At 41.1% G+C, this 21,182-nt stretch overlaps 1 protein-coding gene across 1 annotated transcript in view; it reads right to left on the reverse strand.

The window, feature by feature from the left end:
- Window positions 1–693: 693 nt before the first annotated feature.
- Window positions 694–21,182, reverse strand: part of LOC111227219 (E3 ubiquitin-protein ligase rnf213-alpha-like) — a 29,483-nt gene continuing 8,994 nt past the window's right edge. Inside the window, exons 21-67 of the mRNA XM_022752652.1 lie at window positions 20,983–21,142; window positions 20,683–20,900; window positions 19,897–20,034; window positions 19,620–19,784; window positions 18,024–19,293; window positions 17,730–17,911; window positions 17,460–17,615; window positions 13,749–17,357; window positions 13,530–13,654; window positions 13,205–13,321; window positions 13,001–13,125; window positions 12,782–12,904; window positions 12,622–12,683; window positions 12,253–12,406; window positions 12,024–12,165; window positions 11,730–11,921; window positions 11,483–11,613; window positions 11,230–11,387; window positions 10,929–11,135; window positions 10,548–10,735; window positions 10,299–10,419; window positions 10,062–10,162; window positions 9,793–9,975; window positions 9,434–9,600; window positions 9,208–9,310; window positions 9,012–9,126; window positions 8,701–8,908; window positions 8,378–8,574; window positions 8,149–8,271; window positions 7,933–8,043; window positions 7,295–7,537; window positions 7,137–7,212; window positions 6,982–7,016; window positions 6,774–6,874; window positions 6,503–6,659; window positions 6,088–6,262; window positions 5,531–5,625; window positions 5,147–5,398; window positions 4,705–4,837; window positions 4,262–4,345; window positions 3,993–4,173; window positions 3,587–3,788; window positions 3,401–3,478; window positions 3,093–3,290; window positions 2,794–2,886; window positions 2,414–2,592; window positions 694–1,667 (exon numbers count right to left, since the gene is read on the reverse strand). Of these exons, the coding sequence (XP_022608373.1) occupies window positions 1,511–1,667; window positions 2,414–2,592; window positions 2,794–2,886; window positions 3,093–3,290; window positions 3,401–3,478; window positions 3,587–3,788; window positions 3,993–4,173; window positions 4,262–4,345; window positions 4,705–4,837; window positions 5,147–5,398; window positions 5,531–5,625; window positions 6,088–6,262; window positions 6,503–6,659; window positions 6,774–6,874; window positions 6,982–7,016; window positions 7,137–7,212; window positions 7,295–7,537; window positions 7,933–8,043; window positions 8,149–8,271; window positions 8,378–8,574; window positions 8,701–8,908; window positions 9,012–9,126; window positions 9,208–9,310; window positions 9,434–9,600; window positions 9,793–9,975; window positions 10,062–10,162; window positions 10,299–10,419; window positions 10,548–10,735; window positions 10,929–11,135; window positions 11,230–11,387; window positions 11,483–11,613; window positions 11,730–11,921; window positions 12,024–12,165; window positions 12,253–12,406; window positions 12,622–12,683; window positions 12,782–12,904; window positions 13,001–13,125; window positions 13,205–13,321; window positions 13,530–13,654; window positions 13,749–17,357; window positions 17,460–17,615; window positions 17,730–17,911; window positions 18,024–19,293; window positions 19,620–19,784; window positions 19,897–20,034; window positions 20,683–20,900; window positions 20,983–21,142 (11,490 nt within the window). The 3' untranslated portion in view covers window positions 694–1,510. The remainder of the gene's footprint in view (window positions 1,668–2,413; window positions 2,593–2,793; window positions 2,887–3,092; window positions 3,291–3,400; window positions 3,479–3,586; window positions 3,789–3,992; window positions 4,174–4,261; window positions 4,346–4,704; window positions 4,838–5,146; window positions 5,399–5,530; window positions 5,626–6,087; window positions 6,263–6,502; window positions 6,660–6,773; window positions 6,875–6,981; window positions 7,017–7,136; window positions 7,213–7,294; window positions 7,538–7,932; window positions 8,044–8,148; window positions 8,272–8,377; window positions 8,575–8,700; window positions 8,909–9,011; window positions 9,127–9,207; window positions 9,311–9,433; window positions 9,601–9,792; window positions 9,976–10,061; window positions 10,163–10,298; window positions 10,420–10,547; window positions 10,736–10,928; window positions 11,136–11,229; window positions 11,388–11,482; window positions 11,614–11,729; window positions 11,922–12,023; window positions 12,166–12,252; window positions 12,407–12,621; window positions 12,684–12,781; window positions 12,905–13,000; window positions 13,126–13,204; window positions 13,322–13,529; window positions 13,655–13,748; window positions 17,358–17,459; window positions 17,616–17,729; window positions 17,912–18,023; window positions 19,294–19,619; window positions 19,785–19,896; window positions 20,035–20,682; window positions 20,901–20,982; window positions 21,143–21,182) is intronic.

Here is a 21,182-nt window from a genome sequence, read left to right on the forward strand (position 1 = left end):
ATCTGAAACACATTGAGCTCCCACCAGCAGAGGGTCAGAAAGTCACGTAACCTTAGGCAGACAGCCATTTCCTGAGCACTCCATCATGTACAGCCTCTGTAGGCTTTTGGCAGTGATATAATGTGTAAATATGGAGCAATTTACTTGTGACCTACAGTAGTAATGCTGTTGAGAAACTACTGAATAACACACTCTTTACAACTGTAGGCACATCATAGGAATCATAAGAAGGTACCAAATAAAACGGAGCAAATACATTTTTTAAGTTCCAATGAACTAAAGAAAAATGAACTGAGTTATTCAGACATCACTGGACATTTCTGTAGAGATACAGTGCTGTTGTGTTTTTTAAATGTCAATGATGTGAAATCTAGGGAAGTTTGCTAGTTTGTAATTTGAGTGATGCCCTTTAAGCCAATGGCACACAGGACATAAAAATGACAAAAACCCAATTGAACCTGTGCATGCCTCAGTAAGGGTAAATCTGAGTGCATTACAACTACATTTAATCACCTGTTGCCAAACTCCTGCTGTGCAAAAATAATGACAAGAGTCTGACGGAGTCCAATTCATGGTTGAGTGAAAAATATTCCAGTTTGTCTACAATGGCAGCTGGGAACACTTACGACACAGCTAAATATACCCACACTGTCATATCGTATTGACAAATAATTAAACAAATTAAAGTGGTATTATGCAGTGGTTAGCAAGAAAGGACATGAATATTTATTTAATAACATAAACAAGCGCACAAAATTGACAGGAACACTTTATTAAAAGAGATATCTATTACCAAGCCTTCTGTAAATATGCTGATTATTAATGAGTAAAGAAAATTGAATGAGAAAACAACAAAAACCAAACTGGAATGTAAAATAAATTTGAAAAAAAGAAAACTTTTTATAGTCTTTTAAGCCAGTAAATCTAAATAGTGGCAGAAAAGCGAGTGCAACATTCACATATGACACAAATAAACAATGATACAAAAAACAGATGGAAATGACAAAAACAGTTAAATTAAGCAATGTGAAAAGATTAAGTGATTTAAGTAAGTTATTCCACATTTTGTACCTGAGTAGAATTCTGATTTTTTTTCTGCCTCTTCAGGACAGACAAATTCACATTACAAATATGTAAAGTGCAAACAGAAAGACTTCCACTGTACAGAATCACTGATCTTGATGGTTAGAAACATAGAAAATAGGAAATCATACAAGACAAAGATAATCTGAAAAAAAAAATCTATAAAAAATAAACAAAAAGTTCACATCTTCATACAGGTGAGCTGTAAATGTGAACTACACACATATCCTGTGGCACCATGAAGCATAATATTAGTGCTCTTAAAAAGGCACCTCTCTGCAAAATGTGTGTCAAGAACACATAATATATCACACTTTCATAACACTTCAATGCTTTCTGTTTTTCATGATTGTAAACTTCATCTGAGAGATTGAATGATATCAAATAAACAAGGCAAAAAAAAAAAATCAACCCTTTCATCTCATCCTCACTGCCTCTGACTGCGCTCCTGCTTGAAGTTGACAATGAACTTCCAGGCTTCCACATAATGGGACAGGCAGATCTCATCTGGGAAGAGCTCCTCCACATCAGGGGGAATGTCCAGGTCTTTGCGCTCCATGTATGACAGCAGTGTGTCTTTCAAGCTTTAAGAGACAAACCGTGCACTTTAGGTCAGTGATAATGCAAATCATGATACCTACACACACAAACACACCTGAGCATACATATTACAGTCTCAATTTTTAAATTCTACTTCCTTTTAAATTTTACACACGTAAATTTAAGAATATGTTGATAAAATACCTAGTACTTCGACTATATGATTTGATAGAGGTAAATTTGAATAAATATGAACAGAAAATGCTGAGTTAATGGACATGTTATATAATATCACATTATTTACTTCGACATTTTCTTTGTTCCCACGCCTAATATAAGTATAAAATGTACTAAATAACCTTTTGCCTGTGGCTTTGTTTAAACAACCAACTAACTCCCTTAACAACAGAGCCAACATTGACCAAACTTAACTTCAGTTTTGCTTGTGTGCAACACGCTAAATCCTTCCAACGTGGCTTAAAGTGGGAATGGAAAAACATCCACTTTGTTTTTGCTTAGAGCAAAAACGTGTCTGGAACGTGTCTGGATGAAAATGTCTGGAGTGAGTTCTACCGTCCAAAACTTTATTTTGCACAAAAGTATTTTGTTACACCTTTCATTTTAAAAGTGTCTAGCCTGATTAGGAAAAAAAACCTTTTCTTTTCCTCTCTTTATATCATATTTTCAGATCTGAGAATAACTTCAGACTTTATCCCATATTGAAGACTTCACAGACGTGTGCAAGGGTTAGTGAATGGCAAATAAATGAATAAATAGCATTTTGTTTTACCCCCAGTCAGGCCTGTAGGTATCAGGTGCATTAGGGTTTTTAAGGACCAGCACCAGGAACTCGTGCATCTCCAACAGGAAAGTGTCAGCGCTGCTCTTAGAGAAGAAGCCTGTCAAGAGCCTGTCCTCATCCTCACCCAGAGCCTGTTTGTACTTCTCTGAGACTCCCACAAATGGATCCTGAACAACAAAGGAAATGCATGGGATGGGCCAAAAAATAAATAATTAAATGCAGTACACATCTACACACTTATACATAAAACTTCATTAAGTCATCTACAATGGCAAAATTTAATAATCTCTACCATCGCTACTATAAATAACAGTAATATCATTTCCACATCTGTATCTATATATTGGTAGTGGTGTGTGATGCTTTACCCTCTTGAGCCGTAACAGCATATTTTCTGATTTGAGTGAGGCCAGCAGCTGCCACAGTGCCACACAATGCTTCAGACAACACATGCTCAGGGCCTGTAGGCAAAACAAACTTTTATCTTCGACTTAGTGCATAAAAAAAAAGACCCATTCATTGATATCCAATATTCAGGGAGTAAAATTATATTACGGTAGCACTAAAGTAAGATAACAAAATTGTTTGTATAAGAAAATAACAAAACTGTCCAGACCGGTTAGTCTGTGGAAGTGAACGAACAACAGGATAAATAAACCTGGCTGACCTTGAGGATATGCGGAGCCATCTGGTTTCCCATCCGCAGAACCTCCTCCAGGTAGCAGGACAGCTGCATGTGAGGTTCTCCCCCAGTCATGGCAAGGAAACCAAGGGCCACTTCCAGTGTGGACAATGCCTCACACACCTCACTATAGGAGTGCAGCTCGCCAGCCACGGCAAACAGGGTGAGAGTCTGCAGAGGCTCCTATTGGTACACAGACACAGGTTGTAGACACTCATGCAGGGATATCTACTGCAACATGTTTGTTATGTGATAAATGCCCAGTGGGCTGCCTACTGTACAGCACAACTTACTTGCTTTACTTTCGCTTTTACATCCTTTAGGATAATATCATAGTTGCGGTCATGTCTGTTCACTAGTGTTGGAATGCCCTGAGGTAGAAGAAAGGACAGAAACATGAGGAAAATAGTGTCTTAACAATTTTGCCCTGTTTTTTGGACAAAGCTACCGTACTTTACTTCTGCTTTTCATTTGCTCACATTGAGAGTGATGAGAGGTTTGCCCTGCAGGAAACGGGAAACAATCTGCTGCTGGATTTTGGGCAAGTCATACTCATGAAGCGTCTCCTGGCCTCTCTCGATGCTGTACTGAGTGTTGGAGAGAACCAGTGGCATCAGGTCCCTTTCCAGCTCATACCGAATCACATGCAGGTCAGTCAAATCTGCAGGGCTCACTTTGTAGCTGGGGGAGGGATAAACAGACCAGTCAACCAAGAGACTTTTTTCTCTTTAAACCCCTTTCTAGCTATGGAATTAAAAAGTTATCTTTCTATCATTTCAGCAATTCCTCAGTTAAAGCAATTTCCATTTGGGAAAGAAGTTCACAGACTGTATTGTTACAGCCAAACATGTGCAATTGAGAAAAATGTGGCATGAGCGCCCCCACCTGGTCTCCTCTCCAGTGTGTTTATCCACACAGTAGACCAGGTCATTGTGCAGGGAAATGAGGTAGCTGACAAGCGCTGTGGAGCACAGGCCGGGGCCTTGTCGCCGTGGCAACAGCACCTTGAAGTCACTGTTGAGGTCCAGGTCCTCCTGGCAGAACTCAGCTGGGATCTTAATCTCACCTGAACAACAACATTTGATTCCAAGTTACAGTAAGTCAGGTGGGCCAGTGTTAGAATAACAGACTGTGTTGTATGTGATTGTATTTACCGTTGGTTGCCAAAGACACTCTGAGCTGATTCCAGGTTGTCAGGAAGATTTTGATGTATTTCTCATACCAGGCCTTCAGTGACTCTGCACACATGAAGAATCAGTAAATTTCCGTCAGAATGTGCACACGTCAACTACAGACAAGACTTGCACCACACTGGATCGACTGATCGTAACATTAAAATACTGTTGTTCGCATGAGTGGCTCACACGTGTGGAAGAGATTGCTCTTTTAAGACTACTCAATCATTGTCTCCTTCCAGGTTAAAACAACTCACTTCTTGGCAGGCAGGTCTTTAAAGTGTATGTTGCCAGCTATTTTACTATGACATTTCCGAGAAAGAGGCAATTAGGAGGTGCATGGAACTGTGCATCTCTTGTGTAAGTGAGTCATACAATTGAAAAAGCTGAGAACGACTGGTGCAGACAGTTAGTTTCATTACCTGCTTTCTGACTGTTGAGGAATTCAGCCATGGTGCTACAAGTCAGCTCAGTGATGTTTTGAAACTTCTTGACCAGATCCCTCTGGAGTGTGAGGATGTCAGGAAGGTGTTTCACCAGTCGGACCTCTGCTTCCTAAAAAAACAAACAACTTATTTTAGAATGAAATTTTAACACTAACCTTTTACTAAAGCACAGGTAGATCAAGCATAACATCTTTAAGGCAGAATATTAAAAAGTATGTCTCCTTTTTTTAAGGTCATATTGTATATATGTTGCAACACTGACATTTTTGAGTCTGCAGTTAAAATGCACACAGGCACTAAAGACTAAAAGTAGCCATCTAAAGGAAGAAACACGAGGCACTTAGATGGGACATGATATGCCTAAAACATCTAAAAAATTTTAAAAGTGGACTTGTATGTTTGGTCATCGTTTTCTTACCCTGTGCAGAAATCTCCAGAGTACAGGCAGGGTGTCTTTGCCATCATTCTGCTCAACAATATGAGTGAGTGTCAGCATAGAAACTTTCTCCCTGCAGCTCCACACGGCAGAACAATGGATTGGAGAATTTTTGGGAAGTGAGGCCAAGAAGAGACAAGGATCGCCAAACATGAGCCTCATGATTGGATTGGCAGAGATGCGAGAGTCAGCCCGGATGAATGTGTTCACTTCCTTTAGCTGCCTGTCCAAGTGCTGTGGAGGAGAAGGTGACAGAAGAAAGCAACATGTTATATGCAGATCTCTTATAAACAGGCAGAATTATTTGCTGAGTATGTGCTTTATTTGTTCCGTTTTGGAACAAATACATGGCAAAAACGATTTTACCTTCAACTGAGGTACGATGATGACATTGCTCACTTCCATCTCCCATCCATTTCTAGCCTCTTTGGTGGAGAGCTGATTGTCATAAGGAGCAGGCCCTGAAAAGGGAGACCAGCTGAGTGTAACAGTGGAAGGTAATCCAGTAAATCTAGTAACTGTTTGACATTTGTCTTATTATTGTATGTTACCAGTGTATTTACATTATCATATTCACTTGGTCAAGCTAGGTTTAACATTGGAAAGGACAATCCTGATCTAGAAATCCTCCATTTGTTGACATTAATGACTACACATAACCCGATCACTTCTCCTATTACACATAAATTGCAAAATAACACAATACAATTTCTGACCACTAGAGGGCAGACCTTTTCTTTTCATCTCTTACGTCACTGTCCTGAAGGCCGAAGTGAACAGAACATATAAAATACACAGCAAAGAAGGGAAGCAACTAATTAGCATAGATGCACTCTATTCTGATTCAGATAACTTTATATTAGGTACCATTATGTCTTGGTTAGTTTTATAGTAGTTTAGGTTTGTTGTAAGTTGGTCCTTACATTTTTGTTGCTGGTGAGGTTTCAGGAGGCTGTTGATGAGCAGGTGAACAGCGCTGACCGTGTCATCTGTCCCCTTCCCCAGAGATCTGATAAGATGTTCCATGTCCTTTTGCAGGTGAGCAAGTAGAAATGCTACTGGGTCAGGAACTGGAGGCTTGATGATGGCAGAGATAGGCTAGAAAAGCAAAAACATTGATGGGTTACTGACCAGACTTCCCCCTTTATTACCAACAGCAAGACATCAACAGTGCAGCATCACTAGAGTGATGGGGTTTTTATTGAGAACACACAAGTAAGCATTTGTTTGTTTGTTTTTTTAAGTGTCTAATACAAGTGCACCTTTAAACACCCAAGAAGATATTACAAGGGGAAATGATCTCCATTAAAATTGTACTCATTATTTTGTCCAAGCTACCTGTGTGTTGTTGCAGGCACCGATCAGCATGGCCATGTGAGTGAGCATGCGCACAATGTTGAAGGGACAAGGGGAAATGCTCTTTGTGTCCAGCATGTCTGGATTGTCCCTGCGACCTGGGTCACCGAGGATGTGTCCTGTCTGAGTACGGTCACCCCTGTCAGAAGACGATGCATAAATCAATACAAACAACAATAAAATACGCAATATGACACACACACTGCTTTCTTTATTAAATTTTTCGTCCTGAATTAACTTAATGGCCACATACTGCATTTGAGCAACTTGAAATCCTTGCACAGCCATGTGGTTGTTTCCTCCAATCACAGCACCACAGTCCAAACAACGGCTTATTTGCATGGGCTGGCCACACTAAAGAAAAAGAAACAGCCGGCAAGATAAGCCATTATAAATATGAAAAGAATACTACAAAGAAAGACTCACACATACAATTATGATTCAGAATGAACATAACATACCTCTCCAATTGTGCAGGGGTGACCATTTGGACAATCTATGGAAAGAGTAAATAAAAAATGACTATGGAAGTGTTTGGCATGGCTGTATAGCATCTTCATCTGACATATTTCATATTACGTATAGTATAATAGTGTAATTCTTTTTTAATACTTACTGTACCACTGCAACTGTCCCATAGCTTGTCGAGCCACTGCCAACATGTCCTCTGGCATGGTGGGCAAGAAGGCGGCCTGTACCAACATACAAAAACATTCAATTCCCTTCAAAGAAGGAAAAGTTGGCAACACTGAAAGCAGGTTACATTAAACATACCTGCATGTTGGCAGGTGCCTTTGCCAGTTGTTGGAGGGGAGCTAAGATCCCCTGGTTCCCACAGAGCAAGACGGCAGCCAGGTGAATAGTTAAGTCCACTAACACACACTGGGTGCCAGGAGCCCCTGGACGAGCAGCCAACAGCCCAAGTTGGTTGGTCACCAGAGCCATGGCAAAGGGCTTCACCTCTGGGCTGCCCAGGAATTTGGAGGTCTGGATATAGGCCATCAGGGCTTCCAATTGCTGTAGGCACAAAGATACATAAAAATGTAACTGACTGACATGAACAGATAAATATGGTTGTCAGTATAAGTCTGTTCAGTGAAAAGGGCATGGGTAACTTGCAGACAAATTCAATTAAGAATTTCGTGTGGTAATACAAGTTCAGGACATGTGAAAATAAAAGTTGAATTTGAATATTAGTTCACACTGCACTTGTCTTTGATTGATGTGGGTCTTCTTACCCAGGATAACACATTTTATGTTTGTTTGCATTAAATGGTCCACTATAAGGCAGAGTTTGCTTAGAGGAAGATATATACTTTTTGTGGTCATTTGCACACACAAGCACAAATGGGTGTAAAAAACACGACAGATTATATAAGAGCAGCTCATTGGGTCTTAGTGTAAGGACCTACCTCAGGTTTAGGATGGAAGCTAGCATTGGTTTCTCTGTAGAGAGTAGTGACTTCTCTGTAGAGCGCCAACAGAAGATAAACTGTTTTCCACTGTGGTAAGCATCTGCACCCCTATGAAGACAAAGCAAAAGAGCAAAACACCCATGTAAACACACATACAAAAGCAGAGGCCTGATCTGATGGTGAGATGCCACTGAGAAAGTGATACAACATTACCTCACAAGCCTCGTCCAGTCCGTCCACTTTGCCTTCCATAACTCCCTTTGCAACAGCATTTCTGATAGTCTTGTAGTCTTCCCCACACACAAGATACTGGTCTATTGGGGTTGCCTCTTCACTCTGTGTGAAATGAAAATTATTTAATTACAGCTAGCATTAGATTTAGAAAATGGCTTTGACTTGATTTGGGCACTAAAACTGAAAATCACTCTGTGAATAACTAAACCTTTTGCAGAGCTTCTTCAGGGAAGAGCCAGCGCATTTGGTCCACTTTGCGGAGTTTCAGGACAAAGTCCACTCCGTCTTGGCTGCAGATCTTACGGATCAAATAGACACGATACCAGTTGTTTCCACTGCGCTTACACAAGTTCACCACACTGGTCAGGAAGGCCGTGGTTCCACTTTGACCACCCTCCTGGGACTCTGGTTTAAGATTAAAAAAAGAAAGAAAAATGACATATACATAATGACACATTCAACATACAAGCAAATTACAAATGTGTTGACACATGTTAAAAACTAATACTATGTTTCATCCCAGTTACATACCATTGGCTCTCAGTTTTTCCACAATGAGGCTGGCAGCCATATCCAGGTCCATACGCACTCTGGCCACCTGCTGCAGGTACTCTACAGTGGCTGTTTCAGCAGACTGACCATGTGATTGCAGGTAGTCAGTCAGGAAGACACTTTCATCTTGCAGACACACCTGCTGATCTGCCGTAGACCTGAACTGCAACCTCTCAAACATGGAATCCTAGAGGAATGAAAAGGTAAAAAGTGAATTCACCCAATGAAAACAAGCTGTATCATAATGTAACATAATGCAATTCAGGTGTAAAGTTTGAATTCCTGTGTACCTCCAGGCAGTTAATGTACAGGCAGTAGAGTTCAGTTTTGTCCGTCTTCTCCAAGATGTTGCTCTGCTCAACTGACGTCAGATGCTGCTGCAGGTAACCTTTAACTTCATCAAAGCTTCAAAGACAGTGCAATTTATTAAAAACTGAGAAACATGGCTAAAAATGTTAAAAATTTACATAATATGCAACACCTCACCTGTACTTCAGCAGGAGTTTGAGCACCACTGACCGAACCACTGGATTTTTATCCACAGAGTCATCAAATGGAGAGAGCACCTTTGTCAGAATTTGTCGATTAACTGTCAAAAAAACAAACAAAACAAAAACAAAAAAGGATATTGAGACCTGACAAAATATGTTTTAGTAGAAAAAAACGGTTGTGTCCATACACGTGATCAGGGTTAGAAGACTGTCCTGACTACCTCTGAGAATGGGAACAATGTTGGCCTCCACCATGAGAAAGGACAGCAAATGAAGTATAACAGCTGGACACGGGGGAGAGTTGTCCTTGAAGCACACAGTAGACACCAGGTCGATGAAGAAAGCATTGCACTGCTTCCTGAATTGAGCATGTTGGTTGATGAGACCCCTTAACAAACAAAAGAAAAAACAATGAATATTTATTACAGATTCACACAGCAGGAGGTTACCTAGATCCTTCTCAAGTAACTGATACCACAATACACGGTAAACCAAATATTTGTATATGGTATGTCAAATTATTTGTGTGTGCGGAAAGAACCATGTGTGTTGCATGTGAGGTTCACATGCAATAACCAACCGTATGTCATTTGAAGGAAACATGGGGAAGTCATCATCAACTGGCTGCATGCAGAGAGGACAGTACATCTGCCCAGGGTTCAACCACTGTTTGATACAGGCCACACAGAAGATGTGTTTACATGGGAGGCAGAGTGGATCTTGGGGGTCTCCCATACACACTGGACACAGTGTTTGACCAAACCTGAATAGAAAATAAACAACAGGTGAAGACCCAGGGTGAAAGGAAAGAACAATAGAGGAGATTCTGATAAAAAGCTGAATTTCTACCTGAAGATGCGTTGAACAGCTCCATCTTTGCAAGTTTTGAGCAAACCAATAACTGCCTCAAACGACTGCTGGGTTTTGAGGTCTGAATTTTTTTCCAGTATCTTGAAAGGGGAGCAGAGGCAATACATTTTATGATGGATGGAGGAATTATTGAGGTTATAGTGGATACAGTTTTATGGCAATTCACTGAATTCATCTCATGAAAATAAAATTCAGATTAGTACAAACCAGACCAACCTGGCAAAGCCCTTTTGTATGCTCCAAAACTAGAGGTGTCAGCTTCTCCTCCAGCTTCTCGATGCCCAACAACATGTGCTCCACAAATAGAGAGAGAGAAAATATCCGATTCCATCCAGCTCTTAGAACAAAGAAACAAAAAACCATCCAAATCAATACTTCTAGAAGTATCTAAAGATTATGTAAAAACCTCAGTCCCAGCATGTACAACTAGAACAATTGGGAAAATCTGGGAAAAGCTTTACTTACTGGACTCTACAGACAATTGCCTTGCTCCTCTCTCCATAACGCCTTACACTGTCCTCTGAGCAGATCAACTCAATGGGAACCTGAAGTTTTTTGACCTGCCTGAGCCAGACTTGTCTTTCGGCATCTGTGCCCAGGTTTCTAGGCTCCAGGTACTCCACACATGCAAAAGCAGCATACACATCGAGTACCTTGGAGACAAGAGGAACATGATCACTAAACAGAACAGGCCACTAAAAGGACAACATAAATAATATTAAATATTACCAAAGACAATGTGATCTTGAAGTCAAAACCATGCAAGCCAAATTCAAAAACCTTGGAAAAAGAAAAAGTGGAAAAAAGCTATTATTTCAAATACTAAAATAATCTTAAGAGGCTCACCAGTTCTTCCCCGTCTCTGGCATGAGAATTGCTCAAGAGGTCCTTGGTCACTTGGGGCTGAATGCACATCATTCTGGAGAGGTTTTGCAGCCGGTTTTTAAACTCATGATAAGCAGCATGGATCCATGGAAGAGATGTCACTGTTTCAGTGTCAATGAGCTGCAATAGTAACTCATTGACACAACAATTCAAGGCACCACACAGGAGCTGGAAAAGCAGATAATGTTCATTAGTATGGATATGCACACACCATCAGACAGGCTTTAAAATTTAAGGGCTTCAAGGATTACAGAATAACAACCTGCAGATCTTCTTCACAAGTCACGTTCATTGTCATGGATATGAAATCCCGAAGGTAGCGGTGAAAAAACTCTGTCTGCATGTCTTGGTCTGCTTTGTCAATGTATCGTCCCAGTGGTGTCTTCCAAAAGAATTCATCAAACTCTCGTTGAGTGTGGCCTAACAGATATATGAATTTAATGTAAGAGCAAAAAGGCAAAACATCACAGTAGCAGCATGTAAGCTATGGAAAATACCTCAAAACAGACCATTACCTTCATGTTGAAGCGCATGAACCCAGAGTTCCTCCAGGTAGTCCTTGATCCTCCAACTGAAGGGCATACTACAGCTCAAGTTCTTGTCTTGAGCAATGTAGTTCTGTACAAGGATTGTTCTTGTCTCAGAACTGTGCAAAGAGAAGATAACAAAAACTTTAAATATGTAAAGTCAACAGTATGTTACATTTTATTAGTTATTGGGCTTGGTATTCTTTATGCAAAGTACAGTACTACTACCACTTACTTGTGGTCCAGTGTTAGGTGGGGGATTTCCAGAAGCTTATCATTGCCAAAGATATCTAGCCACAGCCTCTTAACAGATTCACTACAGTCTGCATCTAGCAGGATGTCCAAGTTTTGGTCACGGTCAGCGACTGAAACCAGTTGTGCCAAGAGGGGGACAACCACAGCCTGAACACGCTTCCATAAGGTGTGCCTGTCATGACCCCAAAAAAGTCAACAGTACTGTCCAAACAGATAAGAATATATCTAGATAGGCCAATAAAGAAATTTTGTATTCTATGGCTGAAGCACTTACCTGAAGGTGCCTCCTTCTTGCAAGGCATCAATGTTTGAGGCCTCCTTAATGACCCAGTTGCTTTTGATGGATGAGAAGGTGTTGCCATCATAAATCGCCAGCAGTGTGTGAAGATGCTTTTTCACAGTTTTCAAAAATTCACCTGATAAGAGTTAGATAACATGATGACCAATGCAAATGCCACAAAAAACATTAAGACTTTATAATGAAAAAAAGTTTTTGTTAGAACCTTTTATTTCGTCATTGTCGCTAAGGAGTGTCAGTAGAATCTGAACTCTCCGAGTACTGCGGAGGCCACTTTCCACCTGGTCCCTCAGCATGCCTACTGCACTCTGCACACAGCTCCGCAGCAATGCTGTAGTGTCCAGAACATTGTCCGAGCCCTGTATCAGGAGAGCAAACTGGTCAAAAACAAGTTACCCAGAATAAAACAGAGTGTCATTGTTGTCAGAAAACAGTCTGTGGCAGGACACGATTCTTTCTAAAACTGATACACATATGTCCAGTGTCATAAATGTAGACTTTCAGTTTAAGAGAAAAATATGTTGTACATTTTTTGGTTTCCACAATACCAAATGTTTAAAATTTATCTACTCACGTTTTCCTGCAACTCTGCTCCCTCCTGCTCAATCTCTGTGTACATATCATCCACATCCATGGCTGTGAAAAATGAATGTGTAATTTAATGCTGAAAATGATTTTAATGTGAACAAATTGTGTGTAGTGGATTCATCAATTTTTCACATTCATCAACTTACCTTCAGGCTGACTCATCCTTGTTTCAAACATTTGACTGATTGTCATATTTTGCAAGGCTTTGATGTCTGAAACAATGTCTTTTGACCGCCTGAGGTCATCAATGTGAACTGATCTCCAGGGTCCTGTATATATCAAGATGTCTCAGGTTATACTCTATTCTTCAGACTATGTGATAAAAAAACTACAAAGATTAAAATCACAAGTTCTATTAGCCTTACCGCCATGAAAGCCAACATAGGAAGTCCCTCCTTCCATTCGTGGTAGTCTGGTGATGAAGTAGACAAACACCTTGCTTCCCATGCTCTCCTGAGTTATTTTGTTGATTTCATTTATGGATGAATACCTATTAATGAACAGCAAAACTCAATATGGCAAAACCATACATTGGTGCATACCCAACAGAGAAGAAATATTGGACCTACTTCGCAGATGCAATGAGATTGGCACTATGAGTGGCTTCATCAAAATCACACTGAATGATTAGGATCTTGTTGCAGGGTCCAGTGTTACTGCTTCCATTTTCAGCAGTGAGGAAGTTCCTATAAGAAAACAGGGATTCGATCTTTAGACAGACATTATACCTTAAGATCATACATGTTACATATTCCTGCTAATAATGCTTCAATGCTTTTCTTTTAAACATGACTATATTTCCTACTAATTGAGAATACCAACAAGTTTGAGATTAATGAGCCATAACTGTAATGTTGAGTGTGAAATGATAGATTCCATAATATATCAACAAACCTGATCTTCTTCAGGAAGGAGTGCTCTGTGTCAAACTGCTGGAGGGAGAGAAGCTCCACACTATGCAACATTTGCACCAGTGGTTCCAAGTCAGATGCCGTCAAAAGTCTGGAGAATGTTGTCACCTATGGTTTAAAATCATAATTAATGAGGTCCTATAAGGACTTACAACTTCAGGATATATATGAAACTGGTATTGTATGACAACTTTAGAGTTACCTCTGTGAAGGAGGAGGAGCAAAGGACTTTCTGCCTTGTGTGAGCAAGAATGTAGTCAGCCAAACAGCTGTTATTCTGCTCTTCAAAGTAGACACTGGCCAGATGTTCACTCTCCACTTTGGGAAGGCCTGTGCAGTCCAACCGCACCACTGAGTCTGGTGTAGCACATTTGAGCAGTAAGAGTTTAGCTTCGTCAAGTACTCGCCTCTCGGGATCTGAGAATTCCAAACTGTCTTTCTGCTTCTCTATTACTTGAAGAATCACAGAAGCACATGTGTCTGAGTGGTAGCCAATGAAGACATCTGGGGGTTGGTACTTGTATGTCTGAGCCACTGCTAAGTTTTGACTGCTGAGAGACACAAAAAGTCTCACCCATCTCTCCAGGTCATCCACTATCTGCTTCTGTTCAATTTTGAGGACAGTGTGAATGTCCAGGTAGTGTTTCTCCAGCCTGTTGATGAGAGGTATTGGGAACTGTTTGTAGACCACCTCTCTTTCCTCAATGACTATGAGCCGAAAGTCTTTGTGCACCCTGCATTTGACACGGTGGGTTCCCAGTCCAAGGTCAACATATTTCTGTCCTCCCAAGCAAACATAGTATTGGTTCAGAGCATCATAGAGACTTTCATAGAGGTTCTGCAAGTTTAGGAGCACAACTGTTTGACCTGTCTCCATGCAGATCTTTACTCTGTTGATGTTACGGCAGATTTGGGTATATTCTTGATCTTTCGGGAAGCTGGATCCAAAGATGATTTCTGGCTGAACACTTTCTGAAAAGAAGGTTTGCTGCAGGATCTGGAGGGCAGCATAGTTTTTTGTAAGCACCAGGAGGTACCGACATTCTTCTTCCTGTCCAACTGCCTGGATGTTTTCCCTCACAAACTCAATGGCATTGATGTTCTCCAGGTTGGGTGTCATCAGTAGTCTTTTGGTAAAGACTGTAGCTGCATCCACACCATCCCTTCCACTGAAATTTCTCAGCACTGCCTTCACAGTTTCCTCTGCTGTGGGCTTCCGTTGAGAAGCCTTGGCTACTGCAAAAATCATTTTAATCAAGCTGTAATAGTCGCGCAGGCCAAAGAAGCCTTTGCCTTGTTTGCGGCAGATTTTCAAGTAGGCTCTTGCAAACGGCTGGAAGAAATCCCTGACCTTTTCCAAAACCATTGCATCAGATGAACATATGCCTTTAGCACTTTCGATAAGTTCCTTCTCATCAGGGTCACCACGGGAGACGAAAATGCCTCTGTTCATCTTTGCAGGGTCTAAAGCCCAATTGGAAATACCAATAAATCCAACCTTTTTGTGTGGTAGTGGCTCATCGTCGATGCATCCCTCTTCTAGAAGTGGGTGAAGGGTTTTTAGTGGCATCTTTGGAGAGTCCTCAGCCAGGCCAATCTCATCAAGAACCACAACGGAAATGTACTCATCCAGGTTCTTTCCTTCCTGAAACCGTCCACATTGCTTGAATGTATTAATGATGCCTTCTGGTGTTGAGTGAGGACTGCACTGGAAGGACACCAAATGGATCTGTTTAAGCATTTTGTAGAGGTCAGAATGAGCTGCTTGGCCCTGCATTGCATCTGCCACCAGAGTTTTAGACAGAGATTTTGAACTTCCAGGTTTTCCAACTAAGAAGAGAGGGATTCTTAGCTCAATGCAGAGAACCATCATGAAGACGTTCTCTTTGAGAGCACTGTTTCTTGCGATAGTATCCCCCATTGGCACACCACTTAACAGTAAATCCTGCATGAGTGAGATTTCGTGCATTACCCTTCCTGGGCTGTATGGTAATGGTAGGCATTTGCTGATTTTCTGTCTGTATTTTTCCTTGTTTTCTAGGCAGGCATGGTAGCACACTCCGATGGCTATGACTAGAGACCAGAAAACAGGGTCTTTCACCTCAGTCTGTCTCTGATGCCTTTCATTCTTATCAGCATTCTGTTTGCTCTCAAATTCTTCAAGCTCTGCAAAAAACCTGACATGGTTGTTATAGAACCAAACAAATGCCTGCATGCAGCGTTCCACATCTCTCAGGCTGACAAAGCTGCATTCATCCTTTCTTGTCCTCATATACTTCTGCGAGGCTGAAAGGACATCAGTGATCCACTTGACGTAACTTTGATCAATTGCTTTGTTTTCAACCACTCTCTGCACAATCTGCTGAATGTATATTTTCTCCGTGTGATCATTTAACTGTCCGAAGTCCCACACCAGAGGGATCATGCTTGGTGGCAATGCTTGAACTCTATACACTAACTGACGGAGAGGGATAGATCCAAGCTTTTCATCTGTCTCTTCAGATCGAACTCTGTACCCAAGACCAGCAGATTCTAACCTCTGAATCATCTCATCTGTGTGTTTTCGGTAAGGGTTACATGCTGCGATTATCTGCAACCCACAGTTGGGTGTCAAACATTCTCCCTTGACTGTCTTGTCACAGAGGACCTCCTTAATGCTGCTGATGGCCTCGGTAGTGTTGGCCTCATCAAAGAAGAGAACAGAGTCAAATCCATAGTCTTGCTTGTTGATAGAAGCAATGTCTTCTGCCTCTCTGACTTTGGTGTAAATCATCTCCGAAGTTGTCCCTCCATGCACCTTGACCAGCTTCATGTTCTCAGAGGGCACCCCACTCCTCCGCAATTCACAAAGGAATTTGATGAGTCTCGTCTTACCACACCCTGTCTCGCCCATGATAATGACAGGGATACCACACCTAAATCGCATATGGATTGCCAGCATCTTCAGTATGTTGTCAGTTGTAAGCTCATATGTTTCATCAGGGTCGAGAGGCCACTGAATACCAAGAACATTGCAGATTCGCTCTATTTTCTCCCCTCTTGGTAGGCGATCAAAGTCGATGTTGAAAGGGACTCTCTGTAGCCTTAGGCCTTCATACAATGCCCTTGTCATAACGTTTTGTCTTATCACCCTTCCAGAGGTAGGGTCAATGGCATCGACAGAGTTCTGGTCATTGGGCTGAAGATGGAAACCAATGAAGGTCATAGACACATGGTCATCATTAAAGAAGATGTATGGATGTGGTTCTGTTTCCCATCTCTTTCTAATCAGAAAAGGAGCCAAGTCTTCATCTCGGACACCAGTCAGGTCAATCTGCAGCCTGCCAGGACTCTGGTCAGAGATGCTGAGTGATGGAGTGGCAAAGTCCTTCGCCATCAGAATCATGAAGTCCACCACAAAGGTTTTGAATCCAGTTAGCGTGTCTCCAGTGAAAGTGGCATCACAAAAAACAGATGTCTCACAGTCTTGCAGCTGAAGGTTAAGGAACCATGCAAAATTTCTCAGTTCTGCCCAGGATGGTTCCATAATGCCACAGTACATGAGAAGCATCTGAAGACATTCCACATGTGACCCTTCAACAACCTGATATGTGAACACATCAAGATCACTGTGGTTATGAAACCGTGTGAGGTATTGATATGGCCGCTGAAAGGCTGCACTCCTGAATTCTTCATCATCCATCAATGGGTCATCAGCGCTCACAATGGTAGGATCTTCTTGCTTCGTCATCTCTAGCATTAACACCTCTTTAGGTGGTCGACAGAAAATATTTGGGAACACATCTATGAATGTGCTACCCCCAGTTTGAACCTATGCACAAAACAGAGATGAAAACACACCATAAGGTCAGCAACAGTTGAAAATCAGATGATAAATGAGTAGCTTTAATGCCAAACTTAGCAAAACTTTTACCTGCCGTGAAGCATTTCTGTTTGATTTGACAGTTGGCTCTAAAATCTCCATGACATACAGTTGCTTGTCATTGCACTTCCACATCATTCCCTCAGAGTCCATCAAATAGCGCAGAATCAACAATTTGAAAAGAAACTCATGGAGGCCTTTCTGCACCTTTTCACAAAGCAAAAACACAATCCATTAACATTTTATATAAGCTTTTGAGACATGTCCTATAAAAAGGCAATATTACTCTAAGCTAAATATTAATTTAAGAGTCATTATTACCGATGATGTGATGTCAAAATGGAACATTGTGAGTTCTCTCCTCTTGGGGGTTTCCAACAGAGACTGGATGATGACATTTTCATCAACAATAGGTTCAGTCAAGCGAATGCATTTCATCATTGTGGGCTTTTTGGTTGAGTGCTTCAGTTTTTCATACAGCCTCTTAATGTAAAGAGATTTACCTGCAATAAAAAAATAAGGGTCATTATGGCAGGTATCAATAATCTCAGGAGTTAAATTGTCACCACTGATGAAATTTATCAATTTGAAATAGGTTATTGCATATATACACACCAACACCAGCCCTTTTGGAAGAGATGACACCAACGCACAGTCGGTCTTTGAATGCAGCTGCAGCACTGCACTGATCTGCTGGTACAACATAGTGTTTGTGGAGGTACCCCTGGATCCTCACCAATGACTCCTGGGGAACCATGTGCAATCTGTACTGGCTGAAGGCCGATGGAAGGTAGGCATGCTCTCTTTCTGAGCTGCAGATGATAACAAGTCTATAGTCTTTCCTGCTCTGCATTTTCATTCGCTGAAAGAAGTTTTCAAGTTTAGAGCTCACATCGTAAGTGAGCAGATCTCCATACAGTAGAGAGTATATCTTCTGTCCTCTGTAGCCTGTGCTGAGGCAGCGTCTGAGGAATAACTCCACCTGTTCGTATGGTGTTGAGGAGTTACAGAGGAGGACTTCATCATAGGTGGGGAGTGTCTCGCCTTCACTACTCATGTATATGGAGATGCAAGATGTCAGGACCTCATCATGCGGGCAAACAATGAGGTTAGGATTTCCAGCGACTATGCCATTGGGCAGCTGCCTCTTTATGAAATTCCTAGTGTAATCATCAGAAATGTCTTCTTCACACTCATCTTCTCTGTTGGCCAGTATTTCCAACAGTCGTCCAAGACTTTTTAGATTAAGAATGTGCGGGAGAAAATTCTTCATGTCTTTCATATAACCATTCCATATCAGGTCAAATTTTTGCAAACCAGTTGTTTGTTCCACATGACTTGGCAGAGGGTCCAGTTCACTGGTGAAGTCTGGGTCTCTCAGTCCACTTGACACCTCAACAAAAGTCTGAAACTCAATGTCCTCATTTTGCTCTTGTGGTTTGTTGAGGATTTCATATTGGAGTTCATGCCATACTTGTCTCAAGTCTGAGGATGTGCAATTTGGCTTGACGAAGGAGAGCATCATGAGAACTTGGTCCTCCACATTGGTCACATTTTGCTGAGTCAGCTTGCTGCACAGGTAGACAATCTGTTCGGCTGTGTAGTAGTTCAGATAGTAATGTTGGGATCTCTGTTTGTCTACAAAATCCATCCAGTAGCCCAGACATTTCTCCATTTTCCTGCAAAGTTCAGGAAGCTGCTCCTCTATGCTTCCCTCCACAATGACAACACTGAGAACACTGCCCAGGTTGAAGTCCATCATAATGCTGGGTTCATTGCTGCTTAAACAGCAGTTGATTTGCGCTTCCCAGTGTCTGAACAGAGGATTCCCAGCAGTGTAGAGGGCAATAAATGCTTCAGCTAGTCGTTGAACACTGGCAAAAACCTGAAAAATAAATTTAGAAAACCTTCACTCTGCTGCAACTGCTTTATATGCTGCTATACTTTTGTATGTATAGTATATTAAGGAGGCATAAACAGTTTCTCCAGCACAAGGGCAAAAATATTTTGTAACCTAAAATCAGGGTTGGAATTAGTACTGGAAAAATTGTACCCAAATAAAAGTACTATTACTTTAAAGAAATATTACTCAAGAAGAAGTAAAATGATGAAAGTAGTAGTAGAAGCATTGATGGTATTATTAGTAGCACTTCAGCTTCTATGCTTAACAAAATGACCTATTTTAATTAAAAGGGAAATGTTTCACTATACCTCTGCAAAGTGATCAACTTCATTCTGTCCTTGATCCCCTTTCCCAGACATGAGCATGAGTTTGTTCTGCAGTTCCCGCAACTCCTCCAGAGAATAGTAGCGCATCTGCCGACCCTCATCATGCTCCTCTGCAATCTGCAGCTTCAGGGCGGTGTCAAGACTCAACTACATTAAAAAACAAAAACACACTTATCATTTTGTAGGAGCTTTGTTCTCAGAGTTAACCTCTGTGCTGCATGGCTATCGAGATGCAATGATCTTTGATGCTGTTATTTACCGTTTTCACACTTTGTGCACTGATCAGGTAGATACCCTTGTTGTTGATGGCTGATGCTAACGATAAAGATGACAGCTCCACTGACCCATGACTGTCCTTCACAGTCTTCAGCCATTCCAAATGACGTGCACTGTCCCGCTACAAGAGAAGATACAGTTCTTAAATGCACTGTGTAATATTTATTTTCTGTTTAAGGTTATGGTTAACCCCTGACTGCACAGTATGACACTAACATTCATATGAATGTCAGTAGTTCATTAACTATTTGTATTATATGTTACCAGTGGGATTCAGATAAACTGTATAGAAGGCAAGAACCTAATTTCATCTACTTCTGGGTGATTTAATGTCCATCAAGTGTCACCATCTGTCTGCTGTGTCACAGTGGCGTTAACAATAGGTCAATTTTATTGTTAATGCCACAATGACGAAAGAAAGAATTCAACCTCATATCAAAGGCTGAACTAATACTTTAACCTAAGACTTTATTTTTTCAGAGTTATTTTCACACATGTAGCATTGCAGCCTCGGAAAGTGTTTAAATTACTAAAAACAAAAAACTGTACAGTGAAAAAGGAGAGAGAAACATACACATATTTTTGAAGGTGTTATCCCATTCCTTAAAATACTTAGATGATATATAAACTGGTAGCTATCAATCTTCAATCTTAAAAGAGTAGTCATTTTAAGAAATCTCTTGAGATTTTGTGGAATCATAAGAGCTGTGATCATTTTAAGGCAATCATGATGTAGATTATTAGTAGCTTTAGCAAAGCGTCTTCTTACCAGTTTTTTCGGGAGATTGTTGTCATTCTCCAAAGCTCTCCAGAGTTTCTCCAGCACCTCTTTGAAGGTGGGAAAACCAGAGTCTGGTTTGAGCTCATAAAGCATTGAAGAGTAGCCGAGGACAGCATCATGGAAGCAAGCGACACGATCCACGTCCATGTCATTCTCTCCCGCAGAGATGGAAGCCAGATCCACGAACACCTTCAACTCATTGATATCTAAAAAAATGAACATTTTTAAAGTAATTTGCCTGAATGAGCAATTTATGTCGTGACTAGGATAGATAATAACCATTCTTACCTTCAAGTGCATCTTTCACCCATTTTACGAAGTGTCCTCTCAGTCCCAGCTCACGTAGGCACAGTCTGCGGGGCTCCGTGATGTCTACCAAGACCTTCTTTGCCTGCATCAAGTCATTGTCAATCCGACTGAGATGCTCTCTCTGAAAGTCTGCTTGACTCTGTGAGAAGAAAGTGAAAAGTTAACATTGCTAAAGTACT

The sequence above is a fragment of the Seriola dumerili genome, unplaced genomic scaffold (genome assembly GCF_002260705.1).
Source record: "Seriola dumerili isolate Sdu_G_001 unplaced genomic scaffold, Sdu_1.0 BDQW01000169.1, whole genome shotgun sequence".
NCBI classification, from domain to species: domain Eukaryota; kingdom Metazoa; phylum Chordata; class Actinopteri; order Carangiformes; family Carangidae; genus Seriola; species Seriola dumerili.